This window comes from Rhinolophus sinicus, linkage group LG03 (genome assembly GCF_036562045.2).
Source record: "Rhinolophus sinicus isolate RSC01 linkage group LG03, ASM3656204v1, whole genome shotgun sequence".
Classification (NCBI taxonomy): domain Eukaryota; kingdom Metazoa; phylum Chordata; class Mammalia; order Chiroptera; family Rhinolophidae; genus Rhinolophus; species Rhinolophus sinicus.
The window spans coordinates 101,231,237-101,254,173 of record NC_133753.1 but is presented as its reverse complement, the minus strand read 5'-3'; the positions used below and the strand labels follow the sequence as shown (position 1 = coordinate 101,254,173).

Sequence of the window (22,937 nt, the reverse complement as noted above, 5' to 3'; positions counted from 1 at the left end):
CTGCCCCCCTCAGAGATCCCAGTAGGGGAGGTCGCTCCTTTTTTGGAGCAGTTAAGACCAGTGAGAGCTGTCATGAAGACTGCTTCTCGTCGCTACGTCCAGGGTGACATGCTATGGAGCTTTCCCGGAAATTCCTGCTCAAAGAGGTGTAAGTCACCCGTCTGGCATGAAAAGTTTTAGCCCTCAGGACACTGCTCTCTGTGCTTCGCTGCATTTGAAAATGGAGTTCCACAGGCCAGTGGGGTTCTGCTGTGGCTGCCCAGGTACCTCATCAGCTACAACTCCAGAGCTGATGGGGACATGATGGGGAGGCTGAGGGTGAGATTTTTTTTTTTTAAACTTTTTATTTAAGTGTGTTTTTCCAGGACCCATCAGCTCCATGTCAAGTAGTTGTTTCAATCTAGTTGTGCAGGGCGCAGCTCACAGTGGCCCATGTGGGGATCGAACTGGCAACCTTGTTGTTAAGAGCACCGCGCTCTAACCAACTGAGCTAACCGGAAAGGGTGAGATTTTAATGCCTGCGATCTCACAACCGTGATCTTGCAACTTACCAGGGTTTGAAAAGAAGTTTTCTTCAGCTGACTTTTAACATTTACATAAAATGACGGTTCCTACAAGGGAGTGGGCAGCAGCAGGAGTGTATCAAGCCTGCTTCCCTGGACTTGTGACAAGATGGTAAGGTAGGGATGATCCAAGCCTAGGAATCCCTACATTTTAATAACTGATGGGCACACGGGACTTATTTTTAAGAGTCAACAACTAAATTATTTTTATGAATCAACCTAAGTTATTATTATTTTTTCTCTGGTTCTGTTTTGCACAATCATTTGGGTAGAAGGCCTCGACCACACAAGATGGCTAAACCCCTAGGCTGTGAGGTCACTACGCAAACTTTCTTAGAACTCACTTCACTGCTACTCCCTTCTTGTCCCATCCTCTGGGAAAACAGATACACAAGTCCCCTCCTGAGAGTACTGGGCAAAGTCCAATAACTCTCAGGGGTCGTCTTAACAGGCATTGCAGAGAATGGTGCTCCTTTAATTGACTTTTATACCCGGGAAATAAGGACATACGTGTTTGGGGAGTGGCTGCTCCACTCTCTGGATGCCTAAACCAGGAGAACCCTAACTAGTCAGTATTACACTGCAGGAGAATAGCGGTTTGAAATGACTAAACACCCTGATATTCTTACAGCCACACACCAGTGGTGCCACAGGGCCTTCAGTGAGAGCCGCCTCAGGCAGAGCACCTGAGCAGCTGTGGCACTTTTGAGGCAAATGGTCTGGGTGTGAAACCCAGGGGAAGGAGCAGTGAACTCCGTTTTGTAGGGGCTGCCTTCTCCCAGTGGAGGGCCTGCGGAATGGAGCCAGCTTCCTGAGGTAGCAGAGGTGACAACAATAGACCACTGGCTGCCAGGCAGGGTGCTAGCAATTGCTGCTACTTACAACCTCAGGGCAGGCCAATTGTTATTTCAGTTTTACTGAGGAGGCTCAGAGAGTAGCTTGCTCGGTATCGTAAGTAGAAGAGTTAGGATCTAAACCGTCTGTCCGACTCTTCTGCTACGCCACCCTGGGCTGGTGTGCTGATGCTGACCCTGCCAGCTCCGGGGTCCCCAAGGATGGCGGGCCCTACAGGACAGCCCCAAGCAGGGTGGTGGGAATGGATGGTCTGAGTAGGCTCGAACCCCGAATGCATATCTTCTCAGAGGTCCCGGTGCGGACGCAGTGGTGGGAGCCTGCTGGCACTGACCTATAGATCTCTGGCCCCCTTATGAGCCCCTCAGTACTCACAGCTGTGGGACGTTTTGTATTATAGGTAGGCTGTAAACGTTTACATCCTTCGGCTGGCTCAGCCTGAGGCCCCCGACCCGGTCTCCCGGAGAACCTCTGCACTCAGCCGCTGGGGAGGGAGCTCACCGAGATTGTTGTCGGTCAGCACCTCCTTGACCCTCTTGGTGATGCCGTACGTGTCCAGCTCTGGAGACATGGCTACCAGCTCCTGAATGCTGAGGGCCGAGTGTCCGGAGAGAGGCAGTGGGGTGGTGGGCTGGGAGTCCGAAGCAGGCGGGTCGCTGGGCTCGGGGGCTTTGCCGTCCTTACTTGTTTCAATGGGGGGGCAGGGCTGCTGGACCAGTTCCGTCAAACTCTTCACCGATTCGCTAGAGCTCATGGGTGATTCGGGTGCAGGGCTGCAGCTGGCAGAGGTCTTTGGTGTGCTTTCTGTAATTAAAGCACACGGAAAATCGGGGCTGAAAAGAGCTGTCCTTACCACATACATCTACTTTCTTATCTAGGAGGTAAGTAGACGCCCTGTACGGTAGCTGGTGGACCTAAATGAATTGCTTTTAGAGTTTTTTGGACTGAGAGTAACCTCTCATTTTTGGTATTTAATATAAAAAAGAATAGCAACAGAATGAAAACTAGGGGTCTAAGTAAAAGGTTTCTGAAGGCTCAACATAAGGCGTTCTGTTAAAAAACATGTTATAGCCGTATCCTAGCGATCACTTCTTTAGGTACATAAACGTTGAATAACTATGGCGCACACTTGAAACTAATAGAATATTGTATGTTAGCTATATTTTAATAAAAATCTTTTAAAAATTTCATATTAATCATTACTATTACTGTCATGATTTCTCCTAATTCTATTAATTCAGAATTATTTTGGCTATATTATGACCTGCATACTTATTTTGTCTGTAATTTCCAGGACCAAAAAAATGGACACATTATTTTAAATGAGGGCTGTCCACGATATGCGGCCACCATGGTGAGGGCCTTTGACAAGGAGACCTCAGGTCCCCTGCTGGCCCCCAGCGGCCCAGGGCTAAGTCTCATTGTGACCCCAGGGAGCGCCACGGCATCCAGACTGGAGGGAACCGACAGAAGAGGAGTACCCGCCCTGCTCTCTGTCAGATCCCAGGAGGTGCTTCTGAAAGCCAAGCTCTGTTTGTCTGGTGCCCAATGTCACTGCCACCAGAAGAGATGGGCCCAGGTGGGCACTCAGGCCTCCACGCTCTCCTCTCTTAAGAAGGGCCTCTGTACTGTTGTCGCAGGTACCCGGTGGAAAGTGCCACCCTTTGCTCTGTCGGTGGGTGGTCCCTTCTGGCTTCTCTGTTAGTATCACCCATAAAACCCTACATCCATTCTAGTTTTGGGATATGTGGAATAAAGGCTTTGGCCTTTTCCTAATTTGTAAATCTAGAGAAATATAGAGGAAAATGCAAAGTGACTTAGCACCGCAGTTCTGCCCACAAGGTAAAACCTGCCTCTAGCTTGGTGTCCAGGGGCACTCTCTACCCCCCCACTGAGCATGGCACATGGTAAGACCCCACAGCACCATGTGGGAGGGGCCAGGCCAGGCATTGTCACTTGGGCTCTAAGGCCCCAGAGAGACGACAGCTCATGAGGCCAGGCCACTCAGTGAATAGTGATATCAGCACACCTGGGCGGCCTCCAAAATACTCGGTACCTGACTGAACAAAACGTAACACCGAGTTATAAATGAATTACAATTGACTATATAACTGCGATGTCCTTTGCTAGACATATTATAGCCAGGATAACAACCTATTCTGAACCCAAGAGGATGGAAAATGTATTCCAAATATAAGGGACACTTTGTATAAATACCTAGAAAGATAAAATCCCAAATGAAACAACTGCAATTCAACCGATAAACCTGTTTATTGTCCTAGATTGGTACAGAGTTCCGCCAGCATGTAAACCTATGTCCTCAACCTGGAAAACCAGGTTAAAAAACAACACTGGTTTGTGAAAGATGTAAAAGAGACAGACGTAACGGCAGAAATGGTCCATATAAATCTTTAAGGCAATATGAATTCTACAAATCGGATTTCTTCTCCCTGCTCACCTCCAGGTCATCAGAAAACTGGATATAAAACCCAGCAAATGTTATTTTTCGTATCTGAAGCAGCAAAGGAATTGTACTGTAAATTTGCCCTGATTCACCCATGCGAGGGACCAATTTGGCAGATCATCCATCTTGCTCACTGTACACTGTCAAGGATGGCATGAATTCCCCACATGATAAACAGATTTCTTTTCAGGTTTGTGTCCTTTAACCCACAGCAAGGTCAAAATCATGGCTGCCTGGCTAACCACATAGTGCCGCTACCCTAGTGCTCTTCCTGTTTGTTCTGGGTGCTGGCCGAGGCAGGGCTCCCCAAATAACTGGAGCAGAATAGTATTTTCTTCTTCTAGGCATTCTCAGCAAGCTGCTCACATGCATTTTTTGCCATGAAGAACTCCTGAGAGAACAGAGGTGCTCACCACACGTGACTGGTGTCCCCCTGTGCTCCCGGCCATGGCTAAAGACACAGGCGAACCCCCAGAATCAAAACCCCATGGGGACCTTGAAATGTACCAGGCCAGCCTGTATCTGCCTCCACACTCAGGGTCTGTAGAAACTGTAACAGACACCTCGAAGCTGAGTGTGCTTCCTAGGGGACAATTAGTCCCCGACAGACACATGTGCACACAGATGTCACCGTGGTCTCAGGTCACAGAAAGCAGAACTGGGGCCACGTTTTTTGACAGGCACAGATTCAACAGCAAATGGCCCCATTGAGACAGCACCAATCCATACACCCAGAGTATCACACTGGAAAGAGAGTCATTCTTTGGAAAGCTATTTCCAGTAAGCACCACAGCTCCAGAGGCAGGACTGGTACCACAAAACCAAACCCATTAACATGCTCCCACAGCCCCTGGCAAGGCGGCTGGGCCCCTGGGTGCAAGGAGGACAGGTACTTGCCAGTCTGAGTCACCATCGTCACAGAACAAGGAACGTAAGTCAACAGAGAAGAAGAAATATTACTGTTTTCTTTTCTTTTCCCCAAACTAGCAAATGGAACCCTCTGATTAAAACAATACTTTTTGAAAGAACAAGGCTTTGTTCCACTTCATGTACTTCAAAATAATTAAGGAAAGAAAAAAAAAGGAGAAGTCCTGGGCTTGGCATTAAGGCACTGAACCTGGGGTGGGAACTACTAGCCAGCTATGTTTACTTGAATATGATTCCTCACTTCTTGGAACACCCTGGTTTCCGTGTCTGAAAATGCAGCCACGGTCGCAGTGGGGAATGAACCTGTCACATGGTTGGTGCTAAGAAACGCAATCTGAATTTGATGTTAAAAAAAGAGAGCAGTTATTAACTTGCATTGAAATGTATTTGTTTATATAGAGGTCCCCTACATTCAATGTCAATCTCCTCGTGATTTATTGCTATTTCTTCCACAGTGCCTGGCGCAAGACTGATATGCGGGTGATAGACTCAAAGGCTACGTTACATCTTGTACGATACCATTTAGATGACATCCTGGAAAAGGTAAAACTAGAGGGACAGAACACAGATCAGTGATTGCTAGGGGTGAGGGGCAGGAGGTGACTACAAAGGGGCATGAGGGAATTCTGGGGGAAAAATGGAATTATTCTGTATCTTGATTGCCAAAATTCACGTAAATTGTACTTCAATATAAACTTAGGAAAAAAGTGTGGGTGGAAAGAATGAATGAACATGTGTCATTCTGTTCATTCTTTTACTCATTCCCTAAGTCGCTGAGCCAGGCCTTTGGGCATACGGCAGTGAATGGGCAGAGGTGGCCTTGCCCTGCTGACGCTCGCAGCTATAGGAAGATGGTCATTAAACAGAAGTACCTAATGGGTATGTATGTCCCGATGGGAGGCAGACGGCGGCCATGGGTGCACACAGCAGTGGGGTGGGGCACTGATGTGGCCTAGGGATCAGAGAGACCTCCTGGGAGAGTGGCATTTCAAGTGGACTGCAGGCGTGAACGGCAATCAGCCAGGTGTAGATTGTTCTAGACATGTGGTGGGCTGGAGGCATGAATGACATTTAGTGCAGCAAGAACACAGGCAACGACAGGCCCCTGGGGGCGGGCTGTGCAGGGCCTTGAATCAGCCTCCTGCACTGGGGAGCCAGGGAAAGACCCTTTACCCTGGCAACGCTTCTCTTCTGGGGATGCAAACCAGGCACTACAACGTAAACCCGGAAAGTGTCCACTACCAGGAGTCCAGGTCTCCAAATTGTGCACGTTCACACAACATACAGCGTGCTGTAAACAGCAGCGAGAATGTCAGGCCTGGAGCCACCTCCACAAGCACAGAGCAAGGTGCAGGACGAAGCAGAGCATGATGTCCCCATGCAGGTGGGACGCCTGCACGCACTCTGTGTTGTGGCTACTAGGTACGTAGTAAGGGTGCCAAGTCACGCGCAGGTACGATAGAGAGCAAATTCAGGATGGGCAGGGGTTGACTTCTAGGAGACAGCAGCTTTGGGAGGGGGCTTCGGCTCTTCCTTTTTTTCAGCTCTACCTTTAATGTTTCATTTCTTTTAAAAATTATGACCAGGAGATAAGGCTAAGATGGACAGGCACATGGGCATTCATTACATTATGATGGAATTTTATGTTTGAAATATTACAGACCTCACATCGATAAGAAAGCAAATAAGCTTACTGTCACTTCAGTAGAGAGAATGAACTTGCCAATGTCAAGGCTAGGGTCAGGAGGGCCTGAGGAGGCTGTAGCACCATCTGGGGAGAACAGATGGTGGCCTGGAAGAGGGCAGTTTCAAGAGGGATTAGGAGATAGCTTCAACGGGCCTGGGGGCCGGGTGGATGAGAAGAGGGTTGAGGAAGACGGAGGAAATGGGTGCTTCCCACACTGGGGACTGGCCATTCTGGGAGAGGGTGCACTGCAGCGGGAGCACCTTAGGGTGAGGGGAAGACACAGTAAGAAACCCTATTTTATCATCATTTGTAATGGCAGCTACTACTTAGCTAACATTTCTTGTGCACTCACTGTGTGGCAGGCACTGTGCTAAGGCTCATGGGAGTGAATTAATTCAATCCTCACGATGCCCTCACAAGGTGAGGTAGGCACACCCATTTCCCTCTTCTGACAGAGACAACATATTGTGCCCAGAGTTACACAGCCAGGAACGAGCCGGATGCTCTGTATTCTAAACATCTACCTGTATAGCTGGGTGGTGCCCGTACCACTGGCCATTAATGATGGCGTGACTGGACATGGTTTTTCTACACTCCACATATCAATGTGAACGAACCTCAAAAACATGATGGTGAGCCCCAAAAAGCCTACCCACTACTGGGATGAGGGAAGGGCACCAAAACACATTTACCGTGTTTCCCCCAAAATAAGACCTAGCCGGACAATCAACTCTAATGTGTCTTTTGGAGCAAAAATTAATATAGGACCCTCTCTTATTTTACTATAATGTAAGACCAGGTCTTATATAATATGTTATGATATGATATAATACTGGGTCTTATCAATTTTTGTTCCAAAAGACGCATTAGAGCTGATTGTCTGGCTAGGTCTTATTTTCAGAGAAGCAGGGTAGTTCCATGTATGAAGGCAGTGGTGTGGGAAGGGCATTTATACAGTTTCATTCAATTCCCACCACAGTCCTCCTGCAGAACACCAACCCTGCACTCCGGGTGAGGATACGGAGGCTCAGAGAGACAACATGACTCGGTCCTGGTCGCAGGGATGGAGCGAGGATGGGAACCAGGTCAGGAGCGGAAAGCCTCCACAGGGCTGTCCATCCGCTGTCTGTCAATCACCTCAGTTTCCCGACAGCGTGCCGGCCTTCTCTTCGCTCATTCATTCACTCACTCAATCAAACATGTTTAAAGCACCTACATCATACACTCTGCTAGGCAGTGAGGATAAGAGAAATTAGACGCAAACCTTGCTTTCAGAAGTCTGCAGCCTGCAGGACTGGGACTGAAAATGGGTAATTTGCATGTTTGAAAAGCTCAGCTACATGGTCCATCTATCCAATTTTGACAGAAATAGTAAGGTGTTACATTTTAAAAGTGATTTGTGTGGATTCATTTTTTTTGCAAAGCTTTGAATCTTACATAAGGGTCACTTGTTTTGTACGATATAGAAAGCAGAGACAGTGACTCAAGGTCCTCTGAAATACACAAGTCATTCAGAAACTATAAAAGGATTATGAAAAATATTATATTCCAAAAACAGCAGGCAAACAACAGCTGCCTTAAGTTTTCAATAGAAGCCAACTGAAAATGCACACCCACCATAATTTTCAGAGACAAATCTCTGCAGTTTATCCGATCTACTGTTTAAATTTCCATACCCAGCCCTCTATCTGCAGTAATAAGAACCCAAATTCCATTTAGTGTTCATTTGAGCAGTCAGGATAAAGTCATTTCTTATTATCTCCCCACTGTGTAAAAAACAGCTTGAAGGTAGGAAGTCAGCAAGCATTTTCACCAAAAAGTAATTATTGTAAGTGACATTTTTACTGCTGGCATGCCATAAGGCGAACTGTGCATTCAGAAGGACAAGTTGCTGAAACAAAATGACAGGGTACTCTGTGACATTCTGACAAGAACCCAAACATTATTTAACTGGCGGCTGGTCTGATGCACCACTTTTCATTATGTCCATAGTTTAGGCTTTGAGCCCGTGCCAAGCCGGGAAATTCCAAGTGCTTATAAAGACAGACAGTATGGAAAGATGGGGGAGAGGCGGGAGAGGACTGGGGAGCGGGGAGAGGGCTCAGCACAGAGCTGGGGCGCAGCATGGACGCGATCCTGGCACACGCAAATGTGAATGGGGAGTGCGGGGGGGGGCGGGGGGGCGGAGAGAGGAAGATGGAGCCAGAGGGACAGGAGCCTTGGCAGCTGTGAGTGGCACCGTGGTGCCAGGACATGTAGAAGGTTCTGGAGTGCCCGGTGCTGGCATCCTCAATCCAACAGGAGCCCTGGTGGCCTGGAAGGACCCTGTCCAGCTCGACGGCCTTTCCAGCTGACAGTGTGGACAGCTTTAAAAGCTACAACAGTGTGACCACCAGGCTGGAATGGTTCCCAGCCGAGTGTGGATGGATGCGGAGATCGTGATGGGGAAACTAACCCTGTCCTGAAACATGGGGACTTGACCACATGTTCCCACGATTCTTCTCTGAAGAGACCCACCTAGTGAAGGTTTATGGCCAGTCTCTAGAAATAATGAGGGTCTTTGCTTCGAAGGTGGACAGTCACCTAATTGAGTCACAAATTGGCCAGGCCTGCGCCACCCAGGATCGCGAGACCCTCTCCCTGACGAGTTCTGACATCCCTGAACACCAAACCTTTTCCCAGAGGTGGTGGCGGCGCTGATGGGCTTCTCAGGGCCTGAACCCCGCTTGAGGCTAACAGCTGACACTCGTGGCGCCTTGAGCACTTCCACCCTATTTCTACAGTCACGTATCTCCGTTGGACACAGCCAACAGAAAAACATGGAGTAGGAGTGGGATTTTGACCGATTAGCGGGAACTTGAAGCAAAATACATGAACACTTTAATACATGCCAGACACACGCAGGAGCTTTCCACACTTCCTCCGACCACGCCACTGGACATGTCCCACTGGGAGCGAAACTGAAGTCCTCTCACAGTAAACTAAGGCGTATCAGAAGCATCCAGAGGCCATGCTATGCAGCAGCCTCCTTTCCCAGGGCCTGTACCTGGTGCCCTCAGGGAGTGAGGGGTGGGGCCTTGCCACCCTAAGTCCCATTCCCACAGCTCCAGGTAGGTCTCCCCTCACCCTGGAAAACAGGTGGCCGCATCAAGTATCAGAGCAGACTCCTCCCCACACCCAGCCGGGCGCCCGCCCTCCTTGCCGCCCGGCACTGACAATACTCTTGGCCCTCAGCCAGCTAGGACATTGCCTTAAATCCCTGAAAATCTCAGCAAATCTACCAAATCATTCTTTTTTTCAATAGCAGAAAGGGGTAACTTGAGAAAGGTTAGGGTGGGGCTGGCGGGAAGAACTTGGGAGGAGCCAGAGGGTTTGGGTAGGACCCTAGGCTGTCCCAGGAAGGGTAGATGGCCCCTCTGTCGGCTCTAGTTTCTTCTATAAAATGGAAGAGCAATGAATTCTCTCCCACACACACTCCGATCCCAAGCCAGGACTGAAGTAAGGCTGGGATAAGATTAAATAAAAGCCCCGGGCACACAGTAGGTGCTGGTGTGTGTGTGTGTGAACAATACACTTACAAAGTCTGCATAAGCAACTCTTCTTTGGAAAAGACAATAATACTGGGAAAAATAGAAGGCAGCAGGAAAAAAGGAAGGCCAAATACAAGATGGACTGACTCCATGAAAGAAGCTGTGGGCGTGAGTCTACAGGAGCTGAGCAGGGCTGCTGAGGACAGGACCCTGTGGATGTCACTCATTCACAGGGTCTCCAGGAGTTGGAGCCAACTCAACTGTACGTCACACACGCAAGAAACCCTTCGAGTGACAGAGAAGCCAAAATACTTCATTAACAAAGAAACCCTGTTTTAAAAAAGCAAGGTTTCTATTTAACTTATGCACTTGACTTCCAAGCTACTTGAAGTTAGGGCTGTGCCTTTTATTCCATAAAGGAACCCTCTGCGTGCCAGGCCGGGTGCTAGGAGTCAGGGCACAGTGGTGAACCAGGCAGACTTCATTAAGCAAGTCCCTGTAACAAGAGCTAGAACAGGGACGTACAGGGCATAGTGGGTGCTCACAGCACTGTGACACTGAAGGGTGACACTGAAGGGTGAGGCTGGGGTGGTGGGTGTGGAGGTACACCAAGCTGAACTGGGGGGAAAGGAGAGAGGGGAAGCTGGCCACACACTAAGAAGGGGGGACGTTGGCCCCAGGGAAGGGGCTGAGGAGGGGAGTGCCCCAGCCAGCCACATGCACAATCCGGAGAGATGGTTCTGGCTGCCCTGAGGCTGGGGCCAGGGTGGGGGCTGTAGGCATAGAAAGAAGAAAAAGCGGAGGGGTGTTTAGGAAATAGAAACTGTGTGTGTATTTGGGAGGGGGGTGGCGTAAGAGGAAGAAAAAAATTGAGGTGACTGTGGGGATGGGGCAGCTTTTACCTAGACAAGGAATGCCAGAGGAAGAGACATTCTGGGGAGAAGGGCTTGATTTTGGGTGTGTTCCGCCGGAAGGAGTGATGAATACCTGGGTCTGGTGGGAAGACTGGTGATGGAGCTTGGCACAGCAAGGGCGGACCCAGGACCATCTGTCCTTGGCTGGGCACCTTGGCCTGATGTGCAGCACAGAGGTGCCAACGATGCTTGCCGCTGCGACTGTTGCTTCACAGTCTCAAAGACCTACAGACACTCGGTTCCTCCATCAGACACCATCTTGGGCCGCCTGGTGCTTCCCTTACTCTTGGGATTCTTTTTCACTAAGTTTTATTCCCAAACTGGGAAAAGTACATTGGAGAAAAACGATCCTAGGAAATCTGCACTGACTGAGATGCACCTATGGAAGTTGTGGAGTGACGCGTGGTCCTGTGGCCCAGCCTCGGGCTTGAGCAGAGCCAGAGCTCATCTGGGAGGTGGGCACTGCAGGGCACTTGGGATGATGTAAATTGGCTGCCCCTCGAGCTTCGTATTTTTTCTTCTGTATCTTTTATTGGCTCTTAAGGAAACATACAGGTCAAAAGCAGAGTTTGGGAATATTCAAAATTAAACTACAACTCCATTTTTGCAGTGAACACAAAGTCTGGCAAGGTTGCAGAAGTGACAAAGGGCGATAGAATTGGCCCTGGTTCAGGAGCACAGTGTGCCCCTGTTCCCAGCTTTTCTACAGATCCATACTGATTTAGAAATAATGCTTTCAAATTACCTTCAATAACCTTATTACCAAACCAGCTGTGTGTATGAACACTTATCAACGCGTCCCTGTGCATTAAGGGAAAATGTATGTCATACAAACAGTCTAAATATATATTACTGAGATGGGAAAAAACAAACCCTCTAGTTAAATTGCTTTGCTGTAATCAAAGGTTAATCACTGTGTGAGCACGTGTGTGTGTGTGTATGTATGTGCGTGAGTGCGTGTTCCCGGGCCCATGTGCCCGTGTCCCCTTTTTCTCCAGGGTTCCCTTCTGGTTTTGGGCAAACCTGTCCATCCTCCCCCTACAGTCATACTGTCTGCAGGCAGCTCACATCGCCATTCTAATAGTGGAATTAATTTTCCCAGATTTCTAAGAGTTGGAGTTGCTAAGAGGTGGTTTTGAGTATTTTCTTTCTGAGCCTTCTAGACCTGCAAGCTCAAAAACTCAGAAAGCCGGCAGACAGCAGGCTTTGAAGTGTCTATCTGGGGAGGGGCTCCAGGGTGTGCCCCAAGAGCGCCTGCCCGTCTCAGTAACACTGCCAGGCAGTCTGGCGTGCGGATGAGGCTGTCAGGCCTGTGGCGGAGGGTTCCTTAGCGTATCATGGCTGACTGCAGCCATCGGACACGCTGCTGTGGTGGGCTACTTCCCGCTTCCCAACAACAGGCAGGTGAGTGAACTGATGTGGCCCTACATGGGCCCCGGGCCGTGTGCAACAGAACTAAGGGACGTCCTGTCGTCTGTGATGGTATTAGAAAAGCTATTAAGGTACATTATTTTATACATCCTCCCAATCTCTCCACACTGCTTTACTTAATTTGTGATGAAATTGTTGAGAAAGGGTACTTAATGTAGGACAGTCAGTAAAAGTAATTTATCATCTTCCCGCTTCAGTGCTCACGTTATCAGCGAACTCATTTTCTGCATTCATCATGCAATCAGCCTATTATTTGCATATTAATCAGGCAGTGGACCATGAAAGAACTGCATCCCAGCCAAATGCTGCACTATCTCAGGAGAAACACTCAGTAATTATCATACATCAGTGTTATGATGTGGTAATTGATTATAACATCTTTCTGCTGCCCCTGGGGAGCCCCTCTGCTAACCCAGCACCAGGCACTCTGGACAGACTGTTCTTTTCCTCCCCAAATCAGAAGAACCACTGCTGTTCTCTGAGTGCTATTTCTGTGGAGTACTGATCCTCTCTTCCAGTTTCATGAGGTATTTACTGACCGTAACTCAGGAATGAGAGGGTCTCGCCAGGAGGAAGGCACGTCCTTCTGCATGTCCCCTCTGCTCAGCCTTTTGGCTCTGGAGGCGCTGCTCTGGCTTCTGAGCAAGTTCCCTTATCAAATGAACGCTGGAACTTCAGTCTCCCTTCATTGCAAAGTTGGTACAAAGGCAGTTTGGCTGCTTTATTTAGGTGCCAAACGACAGACTAATTTTGGGCCTCTTGTAAAGGACAAACCCAACATCTGCCAATTCAGACTCTGGCTATATTTAGGAATCTGGTTCCAAAGGGAAGAACAAAACACAATCAAGATGAGGCCGGTGAGGGAGCCTCCTGGCAGCTCTGAGCTATCCAGGGCTCACTCCTCATCCTTGTGGGCAGCCTGAGTGTGGCCCAAGGGTTAACCCACAGGGGTTTGGGGTCGGGGTTCTGGGCTGGCTCAGGGCCACTGGCAGCGAGAGGGCATGACAGCTAAAGGGTGGGGCTATCCTTTCACAGAGAAAGGACCTCAGGCCACCATGTGTATTTTCCTTGGATTTAGACTGGAAGAGGTTTCAAAGCAGCACAGATCTGCACCCCAGGCCACTTTGCATTGCAAAACTTGACAGACTTGGGTCTGACTCTGCCACTGATTTTCCGCTGGGTTCTCTCCCCATTTCTTGCCCAGGTCCCCAGAAGAAACAACGGGGTGCATCTCAGGGTAACTCAGGAATCTGATTTTCTATTATTTGTCCACTTATAATTTTAACCCAATTTTTTCCTTGTTTTGAAACACGATCTTGACTTTTTCCTGAATGCAGTTCTAAGGACCAACCTTTCACCCATCGTGGGGGGACCAAGTGACAACTCATGGGGACTCCACTCAGGTGCCCTGCGGCGCCTCCAAGGCAGCGAGGCTGCTGGTCTCAGGAACACGTGTGCTTCTTTCACCTTCTTCTGGGGGCAAACTGCCTCTCATCCCTGAGCCTTGGTTTTCTCAGTGATGAGGGAAATCCCTTCCACTTATTGATTAAGGATTAAAGCTATTGTTCTGTGTGGGGCACACAAACGATGCAAATATATTCGTCTCCTCATTTCATTCTGACCACCTTTTTAAAATTACCTGAGGATAGTTAGGCATTTAAGCTTCATCCTTCCCTAGAACCAAACCATTGAAAACAGAAGTCCCCATTTGCTCCTATGACCTATTTTTGCCTTTTGCACTGAATGCCAAATGTACTGTAAATTCTGTTTTCCAAAGAATGCTAAAAGGGAGAGAAAGGACACGTGTCCAGGGGCCTGTGACTAGGGCCCGCTGGGGCCTTCTCCTACACAGGAGTCAGGGCGTGCCAGCAGGGAGGGTTCAGGCCAAGCAACCGAGAGGACTTGAGATGCTGCCGCCACTCACCTGTGCCGACAGCACCCCTACACCCAGACAAGGTGGCCTGCTTCTGTACTAATTTGCCCCAAATGGCCTGAGTGATGACCTGCAGTCTTACTCTTGAAGTTCAAGATTTTGGGTCAAATGAAGATGGAGGGGCAACAGCCAAAGATGGATGGCACCTCAGAGGAGCCAAACATCGGAGAGCTGCATGCGGGGCCTCCTTCAGCAGACTCTGGGTACAGGGCTCGCACTCGACAATCACCACCCAAGGAGTGGGTAGCTGGACTTTTCTGTTTTAAAGCCAGAGGCCTGACATTTTGTGTGCAGATACACTATTCTACGGCTCTCTGTGCACACATGAAATGACATATAATGGGAGTGGTTGCAGTGGCGGCCGCTATTCTGGAGGCTTTCACACACACCCTCATTTAAACCTCCCAACAGTCTTTGGGCACAGGTACTTTATTTTTCCTATTTTATAGAAGAAGCTGAGGCCAAGAGAGGTCAAGTCACTGCCCAAGGCCACACGGTCACTCAGTGGCAGAGGGGGGACGAGCCCTCGGCAGTCTGCTCTCAGCCTGCCGCGTCATACTGTTGCTCATGTTCTCCTGTTTTGCGGTTAAAATCTATCGACATGTCTCTCATTAGTAACTGGTTAAATAAAATATGGTACATCCAGACACAGGAATTCCCCAGAGCTGTAAAAAGAGGAGAAAATTCTCTATGTACTGGCCTAGGAAAAGTCTCCATGACCTAGTACTGAGGTGAGAAAAGCAAGGCACAGCCCCACGAGTCCTGCATGCTCCCTTCTGGGTGGAACAAATATCTAGATGCATGAGCTATCTGCAGGAAACTGGGAACAGGATTGCTTCCAGGGAGGGCGACTAGGGCTGGGGGATGAGAGAGGCAGGGAGAGTTGTTTTTAAAAAGGGTGTAAGCCCTTTTAAATTTTGCATTTTGTAACTATGGTGCGCTTATTCGAAAAATCCTCACAAAGGATAGGAAAAAAAAAGTCAAATAAATCTCTTACTCTGGGTTATTCCAACTTTCTCCTCTTTTTTTTGGAGAGGCAGGTGACAAATCCCACTCTTGGAACAAAGACCTCTGGGGGCTGGTTTAGGCCATAGCAGCCTTTCCCAGGGATTGTGACGACGACGTGTGTGCTGCTTTGAGATGAAACATCAGGTGGCTGTCTCGCTCAGTGGCTGGCCACCACCCCAGGACGCCTGTGCGGGGTCTGTAGGCGCAGTGTGCTCTAGGGGAGGACAGGCTGGGTGGGCTCAGCTTGTCCCACCCCCGCGCCACAGGCGTGAAAGGGCCTCCACACTCCCTCTGTCCTCCTGTGTTAACGCTGCAGGGCGGCTGTTTCAGTATCACGTGGCCAGTCCCCACCACGAATCCCACAAATGCTCGCGATGGCTGGGAGAGCTGACAAAGCAGCATCTGCACACAGGGGATACAGGGAGGTGGTCCTGATGTCAGCTTTCAAAGGAGCTTGTGGGAAGTGCATCGTTCTCTCCTGCAGCTCGCAGGCTGTGTGGGGTCCCCCCGCCCCGCCTTACCCTCCTCTGAGGCTGCTCTTGGGAGTGTGGGCCTCAGCCTGCCTCTCATCGCTCCTCAAGGGTTAGCAGCCGCACAACCCTTTTTACCTTTGCTCGGCGGAGATAAGGTTGAAATTGTTTCAAAGATGTTGATTAGAAATAAATACACGCAGTGCAGTTTCCTAGACCATCCTGGCAGGCACTGCGGAGACGCCTCGCCCGAGGCAGAGCAAGATACCACTGCAGCCAAGGTGCGACGGGACCTTCCTGGACACTGGGGGTATGTGCCCTAACCCCTACTTTAGCTGAGGGTCCCAGGCCTCCCTGGCTGGCTCTGGGGCACACGCTCCTCCTGACTCAGCCTTCTCATCCCTCCCTCCATTTGAACAAAGTCTTTCTCCACATGGGGCTCAAGAACCCTGCCTTTGGGCCATCACAGCCCACTGACTAACATGCGGCCCACCGGGTGGCATCTTTGCTTCTCTAGGAGGGTTTTCTGAGCCTCACAAGCCCCACCCTGCAGCCCTAGACAATCTCTCCTTGAACTACCTGTCCAGCTTGCCGGGGGCATATTCAGCAGCTGCTGGTGCTATCTCAGTGTGCCAGGCGGTGCCCCCTGCAAGCTGGAGGCCACGCTGCTGCTCACCCAGTCTTGAGACTAGCCTGGCCGCTCCATGGTCAAGCAGAGGGAGCACTTTCCCTGGTCACAAATCTGGCTCCTGGTGGTTCACCTGCTGAGTTCTTAGGCGAGGACTTCACCCCTGAACTCCAAACACCTTCGTCAGCCTCCAGTCTTCATCATGTCATTTCTTCAGATCGGGACTGGTGAGAACTACAGTGGGCTGTGCCACCCATCACTGGCCGAGGCCCATGTCCTTTCAAGAAAGAGCTGCCCACAGCGGGAAGGAGCGCTTTGGGGTGAGATGTGAGACCCTAAGAATCCTGGGCCCAATGTCACCAAGGGGGCTGGCCACACAGGTCACCTTGAGAGCAAGGTCCCTCGCTCTGCCCTGCAGTGTACACTTTTCTTCTCACTATACAAGCCTTAAGGCAGTAATAGCAAAGTATTCTACATAAAGGAAAGACAAATCCATCCACAATCCACTTTCCTACTGTCACTTTAAACAAAAAATAAAAGACCTCTGAATTAGGGGCCCTAATGTTTTCACCTTTTTCAAAAGTTCCATATATGCCATGTTTTGCCCCTTCATTGAACCTTTGTATCTGCAGAGCTCTCCACCCAGAATGCTCTCCGCCCTGACTTCTCCCTCCTCACGGCCCAGCCCCTCCTCGGGGCTCCCTCAGCAACGTGGGGCCTACCTGCTGACCTGCGGCCGCACGTGCCAGGTGACAGGCAACGGGAAGGTAGGTTGTGTCTGAATCCAGAAACCTGTCCTTTCTGACCTAGAGAATTCCCTCCCTTATCATGGCGCTCTTCATAACAAAAGCGCCAGTGCAGGTTATGGCCAAGAGGGAAAACCATGACAGGGCACTGAGTTCTCCTGCGCACCATTTGCAGCGGGCGCAGAAGGCTGAACCCCTGGCCAAACGCTGAGCAATGGCCACCTGCTTACGGAGGAGCGCTTTCTAGTTCCCACGTGTCTTTCCAGAATTCTCTTCTGTTTTTATTCTGTTGTTTGTGGCTATGTATAAATTAGTTATGTACAAATCTTGTTGGCTATTCAAAATAAACAAAAGTTAGAATAATTCTTTTTGGAGAGAACCGGTAGTTACTTTCAGTGACTTATTTTGACGAAAGAGAAAAAAAAAATCAAATCAAATCTAGTCTAAGGCATTGAATGGCGTTTTGCCTGCTTTACACACTGCTATGGAATTTTCTAGGGGTGCAACTAGCCCCTCCTTTTCCTATTAACGTGTACTCAGATGCCCCACCCTGACTTAGTCATTAAAATTGAGGAACTGATTACTTATTCAAGGAAGCTGCATCAGAATTTTACTGCTGAGTTCAAAGCACTAAAATCCTGAACATATTTTCCTGGTCATCTCATGGCACGATGCTTATTAAAGAGCCATGATGCATCTGAAAGGAACACTGGCCTATCCCCACCTGGGGCTTGTGGCCATAATGTGGGGGTGGGGGTGGGGGGGTCACAGGCGGGTCCACCCTTGTTAGAGGAGCACTGCAGCAGCTGTCTTCCCAGGAGGCAGCTGATACTCTGGTTGAGAGGAGCCACGTGGAGCCCCGGAATTCTCCATGGGCAAAGAAGACTGGGAACCTGCAGTTCCTGACTGACGTGCTGGGAAAACCGGCTAGTTTATGATTAATCTGAGGAGAAGTGACTTGGACAGCTTGCAGTAATGCATCTGAAGCTGGTGTGACACTTATTCCTCCAGTACATGCAGTGCTCCCATATTAACAAGTTACAAAGCCGACTGCACTGGGCAACTCCTCTATCAGATTTCCGTATATAAGGACTAACCGGCAGCCAGGAAAACCTGTTTCTTTCCCTACCCCCCACTCACCCCTCCTTTAGACTTGTCTCTTGTCTCCTTCTTTTCCCTAGGGGCAAAAAGATTAATCACACCAAGGAACTGTGAATATGAAATGAGCTTTAAGGAATGAAAAAAGAAAAAAAATCCAGTGTTTTACCAGATCATATCTACCTACCTATGTACCTACACAACACACACACACACACACACACACACACACACACACACACACACTTCATTATAACTCAAGGTTTTCTTCCCTCTTAAAAAACTGCTAACTGGTCAGCAAGAACCGTATGCCAAACTCAGAGCACACAAGTCTTGCTTGGCCCCTCCCGTCTCCTTCTCTGAGTGCTTCCTTTGCTTCCCCGGGGCAGTGCTACTAGTACTAAGTGATACTTGGGCAGCTGATGGATGATACCTGGGATGGAAGACAAACAAAAGGGAGACTTAGAGAGAACCAATCCCCAAAGGACCAGCTGCAACTCTACCTTCAAACAGGCTTGCCATATTAGATCAAAGACGGCCCTGGATATAACCACTGCCTTCCCCGCCCCAAGACACCGGACCTTGGGATCTTCGGAAGAAGCCACCAAAACGTTTGCAGAAGACTAGACTACCAGGAAATATATGAACAGATAACTGATCTGAAGTTCTGTCATTCAAAATTTTTTTTTTAAAAGTTACTCCTATGACTGGCATAGAACCCTTTGCATTCCTTACTCTCCAAGGCCCTAACTAACGGCTTCCCAGGAAAAGCACAGGTCACTAACAGAAAATGGCACCGACTTTCCTTACTGCCCAAGGCCATCACCCCAAAGCTCAGATCATCAAAGGAACATTCAGAAATGGTTATATCCGCCAACAGGAAAAAATGATGATGCAACCGAAACTTCAGTTTCTCCTTATCGTAAAACTCATCAGCAAGTTTGACGTATAAATCATTAAGGAAAATGGAGACACTGAGGGGCAACAGAGCTGGGCAGCAAGAGGCAGACAGGAATTCTTCAGTGAGGAAAGTAGATTCTATGTCAGCAGTTTGCTGTTTAGATGAGTGAGGCCACTCCACTCCTGGGGCACCTTGTCGCCATGGCAACTAAGCAGAGCCATGCATTAGGTCCACTAGAGCTCTCAGCTACAAAACTGTAGCTCTTACTGAATGGCTGTGGACAGAAGGCAAGTCCTTCCATACCTGGGGGGCTAAACCAACTGCAAGGTCAGTTTGCCGCCGGTATTCCCAGACACTGAGGGTTTCTCACCATGAATCAAGAACAAACCAACCCAGGGTTGGATTTACCTTCCTGCAGCCAAGTTGCCTCAGGGCAGAGGCCTCACGGAGCCACCGCAAAGGACAGAGCATCTTTCTGGGTGTGGGGGTCTCTTGGAAGGATTCCGAGGTAGCCATGGTGAGAACAGGGACTCAGAATCCTGGGGAAATCCTGGGACCCTGCTGTGGGGGAGCAATGCTGAATGCTTCCTCAGAGACACTGATTTTTTAAGCTGTCAAGGAAGATTCTGGAGTCTCACAGTCATTCATCCCAATGATTTAACAACACTGATCATTAAAAAATAATTCTGTTTTTCGAATTTAAATTCCACATACTAAAAAACACAGCTACTTATATTTTCAGATATACTTTTGAAAGGATAACACTGATGGTAAAAAAATTTCAAACAAAGGGTAATTATCAGCCACAGCCTTGCCACTGTACAATAATCTTTCTTTCCACTTTCAAGCACGTTCTAGTCTTGATCCACAGAAACATTTTTGCTTAACTGCCGTGATGATATTTAAAAGTTTATATTTTCCTGGAACATAAGAAATATTTTTCCTATTTCTTCAGTCACCACAATTCTTGTTTGTCCTGATGGGTTTCCCTAGTGCTGCCTGACAATGAGGTGAGCCATCAGCAATCCATCTCCTGTCTCGCTGGGATGACACAGGGAGAGGCCCACCTGCCACTTCTTCCCAGAAACCACTGGAAAGTTCGATATTGCTCACTTTTATTGAAGGGCTCACTGCCTCCTCCTTCCCGCCTCCGATCTGCAGACTTCCCAAGAGTTTTACATCACTTTATTTTATAAAGTAACTTGATATTTTACAAATATCATTTACATTCCTCTTAGGAGCCCTGTGTGTTTTTCTTAGGTTGGAAATGTGACTGTTGTATGAATGTTCCAGCGCGGTAGTGACTACCTGCTATACAATAAAAAGCAAAAAGCCATTCTTCAAAGATTTGTTCAGACACTGAGAAAGTTTTGGCATTGATCATACCCGACCTGGAACTGCAGGAGATTTCCTATTTTATTTAGGAATGAGGGATTTTGATCTAAGAAACGTTAGTCACATTCTGCCAAGTTCAGTCCTGACCCTGACAGGGCAGTAAACAGAGGCTCTCTGAGAGTTTAAGAGGAGGCCAACTTTCTGTTAGTGCAGGAGGCAAGGCTGATTTTTCACGCAAATGTCCACAAAACTAGCACACAAAACTATGTCCATTATTTTCCCTGCTGAGTTTTGCCGAGTTCTCTGGTGCTTGCTAATTCAATCGATCGACCCAGATATGAAGCGAGAAGGAATTGCACCCCGATCCTTCTTCAAATAGACAACAACTCCATTTAGATGTCCAGCCAGGAAACCAACAGCTCAGGCAAGATACAGCCTTCCGACCCCCATTTTGGTCAAAACCAGAATGGAACACCTAAAACACACAAAAACAACCTAACCGGGAAGTTCACTGCAAACAAGCTGCTCTGGCTGCATCTGTGCGTGGGTTTGGCGTCTTGCAGCGTAACGGCCGCAGCCACCCAGCTGTTCTCTCACTACACATGTTTTCCCTCGTAAAACTTCCAGCAGGCTGGCGGGCTTCACGCTCCTCACTTAGCTTTGTTTGTGTTTTCAATGAATCAATGGGATATGGAGACTAATCAAGATGTTTAGAAAAATAAGGGAAAAAGAGGAACAGCTCCTGATGCCGCTGTTCCTGAAAGCCAGGCGAGGAAAGCTGTGCCTCAGTGGGAGCCCGGGAAGGACATGCAAAGGAGGGGCTCCGGAGCACAGGCATGTGGGCCTGCCCGGCTGGCTGCAGCCACGGGTCCCCTGGCACAAATGCCACCTCCGGGACCTCACAACTCTCAGAGGCTGTCTCGGTCTATACTCCAGGCCCTCCATTGCCACCTGTTTCCAGGCTGGATCTGCAGCCTCGGCCCCGCGCTGCTGAGTGTCACTGGCTCTGCATCCAGCCATACCCTGAACTGTAACCCCACTTGCCTCCATTTCCCTTTTGCTGAAAGGTGGTTCAGGGTCTTCCGATGGACTTGACTCCCACCTACCATGACCCCACTGGAGAGCGATGTGTGCTCATTCCTTGTCCCCTGCTATTAGAACGGAAGCCCTCCCCCAGCACAGAATCTGTCCCTGACTCGCACAACAGCCCCCAGCCTCGAACACAGGGCTTCACACCTAGAAGCTGACCGACTGATGAAAGAATGTGGCGAAAAGCAAAACGCTGGAGGAACCCTGTACTCAGCTGTCGACCCTCTTGCTCCCCAACAAACTACAACCAGAGATGAGAAAACACACAAGGCAGGGAAATATTTCATACAAAACAGAAATCAGCTCGTTACCTGAGCTCACACAGCCCTGCTGCAGCGGGTCCTGTAGTGACGTCACAGAATGGAGGACTAAATAAGAAAAAGGGATACAATTAAAGGAGGAAAAACGCCCAGGGTTTAAAGTTTCCTAATGCACTGAGAGCAGCAGAACGGGGACAGCATAATGTCCCAAAGGCCCAAGGGAGGGTCTCCACTCCTTATGGGGAGGGGCCATAATGAGGGGGGACACACAGGCAGGCAGAAGGTAAGACCCCAGCCGGGGACTACGCAGAAGCCATCGCCTGTGATATCTTTCACCTTTGGCTGATTTTCTTTCCTGATTCCCTGATTTAGCTACTTGACTTTTACGTATATTTATGTATAAACAGCATTTTCTTAATTGGTAACTCATTTTCTGCTGCTTATAAAATTAGCCAGGCACAACCTTCTCTCTCCTAAAAACTAAAGTTAGTTCCATCGCAACAGGTGGTGGAGGAAGCGGGTCAGTTCTCTGACTCCAAGCGCCACGTGGCTGGCCGCCTCCCTGTTCAGATGGCCCTCCTCTCTCCCCGCAGTGGCCCGGGGCTGCCCTCACCTGGCCCCTGCTGCTGCCCCTGGACCGGCAGGATGCCCTGGCCAAGCTCGCCGTTGAGCCAGAGCTGCATCCGGATGAAGGGTTCGCGGCCTTTCTGGGTCAGCTTGCTCCATGGCTTCGGCCGGGACAGCATGTCACTGACGCTGCCCTGAGACAGGCCCAGCACCTGGGGGGGCACACAGAGACCCTGGCGTTAGCACCCAGGGTGGAACGTGAGGCTGCAAAATGCTTTAGTGACGGGCACCAAGTGCGGGAGGTTTGACGAGAGACAGGACACACAGGGAGCACTCCTGGGGCAGAGCAGAGAACCACTGCCTGCCGGATGGCGACAGCCTGGAGTAGGGGAATAAGCTTCTCAAGGTCACCGATGGGCTGATGCCCTGGCACGGGAGCCATAGTTTTAGTCACAGCTTTTAGCTCCCAGGGAGAGGCAGGCTGGGAAAGGGAGGGGTGGAGTCTCCATCCTGCCAAGGCTGCAGGGTCGTTGT

General features: G+C 49.3%; 1 protein-coding gene across 10 annotated transcripts in view; it reads right to left on the bottom strand.

The window, feature by feature from the left end:
- Window positions 1-22,937, bottom strand: part of CUX1 (cut like homeobox 1) — a 346,923-nt gene that overhangs the window by 41,631 nt on the left and 282,355 nt on the right. For 7 of the 10 annotated variants that reach the window (XM_074328374.1, XM_074328378.1, XM_019752708.2 and 4 more), the window contains 3 exons: window positions 22,450-22,615; window positions 21,888-21,944; window positions 1,917-2,219 (listed from right to left, as the gene is read on the bottom strand). The exons of the other annotated variants lie outside the window; for them this stretch is intronic. In XM_074328374.1, the coding sequence (XP_074184475.1) occupies window positions 1,917-2,219; window positions 21,888-21,944; window positions 22,450-22,615 (526 nt within the window). The remainder of the gene's footprint in view (window positions 1-1,916; window positions 2,220-21,887; window positions 21,945-22,449; window positions 22,616-22,937) is intronic. 10 annotated transcript variants of the gene reach the window in all.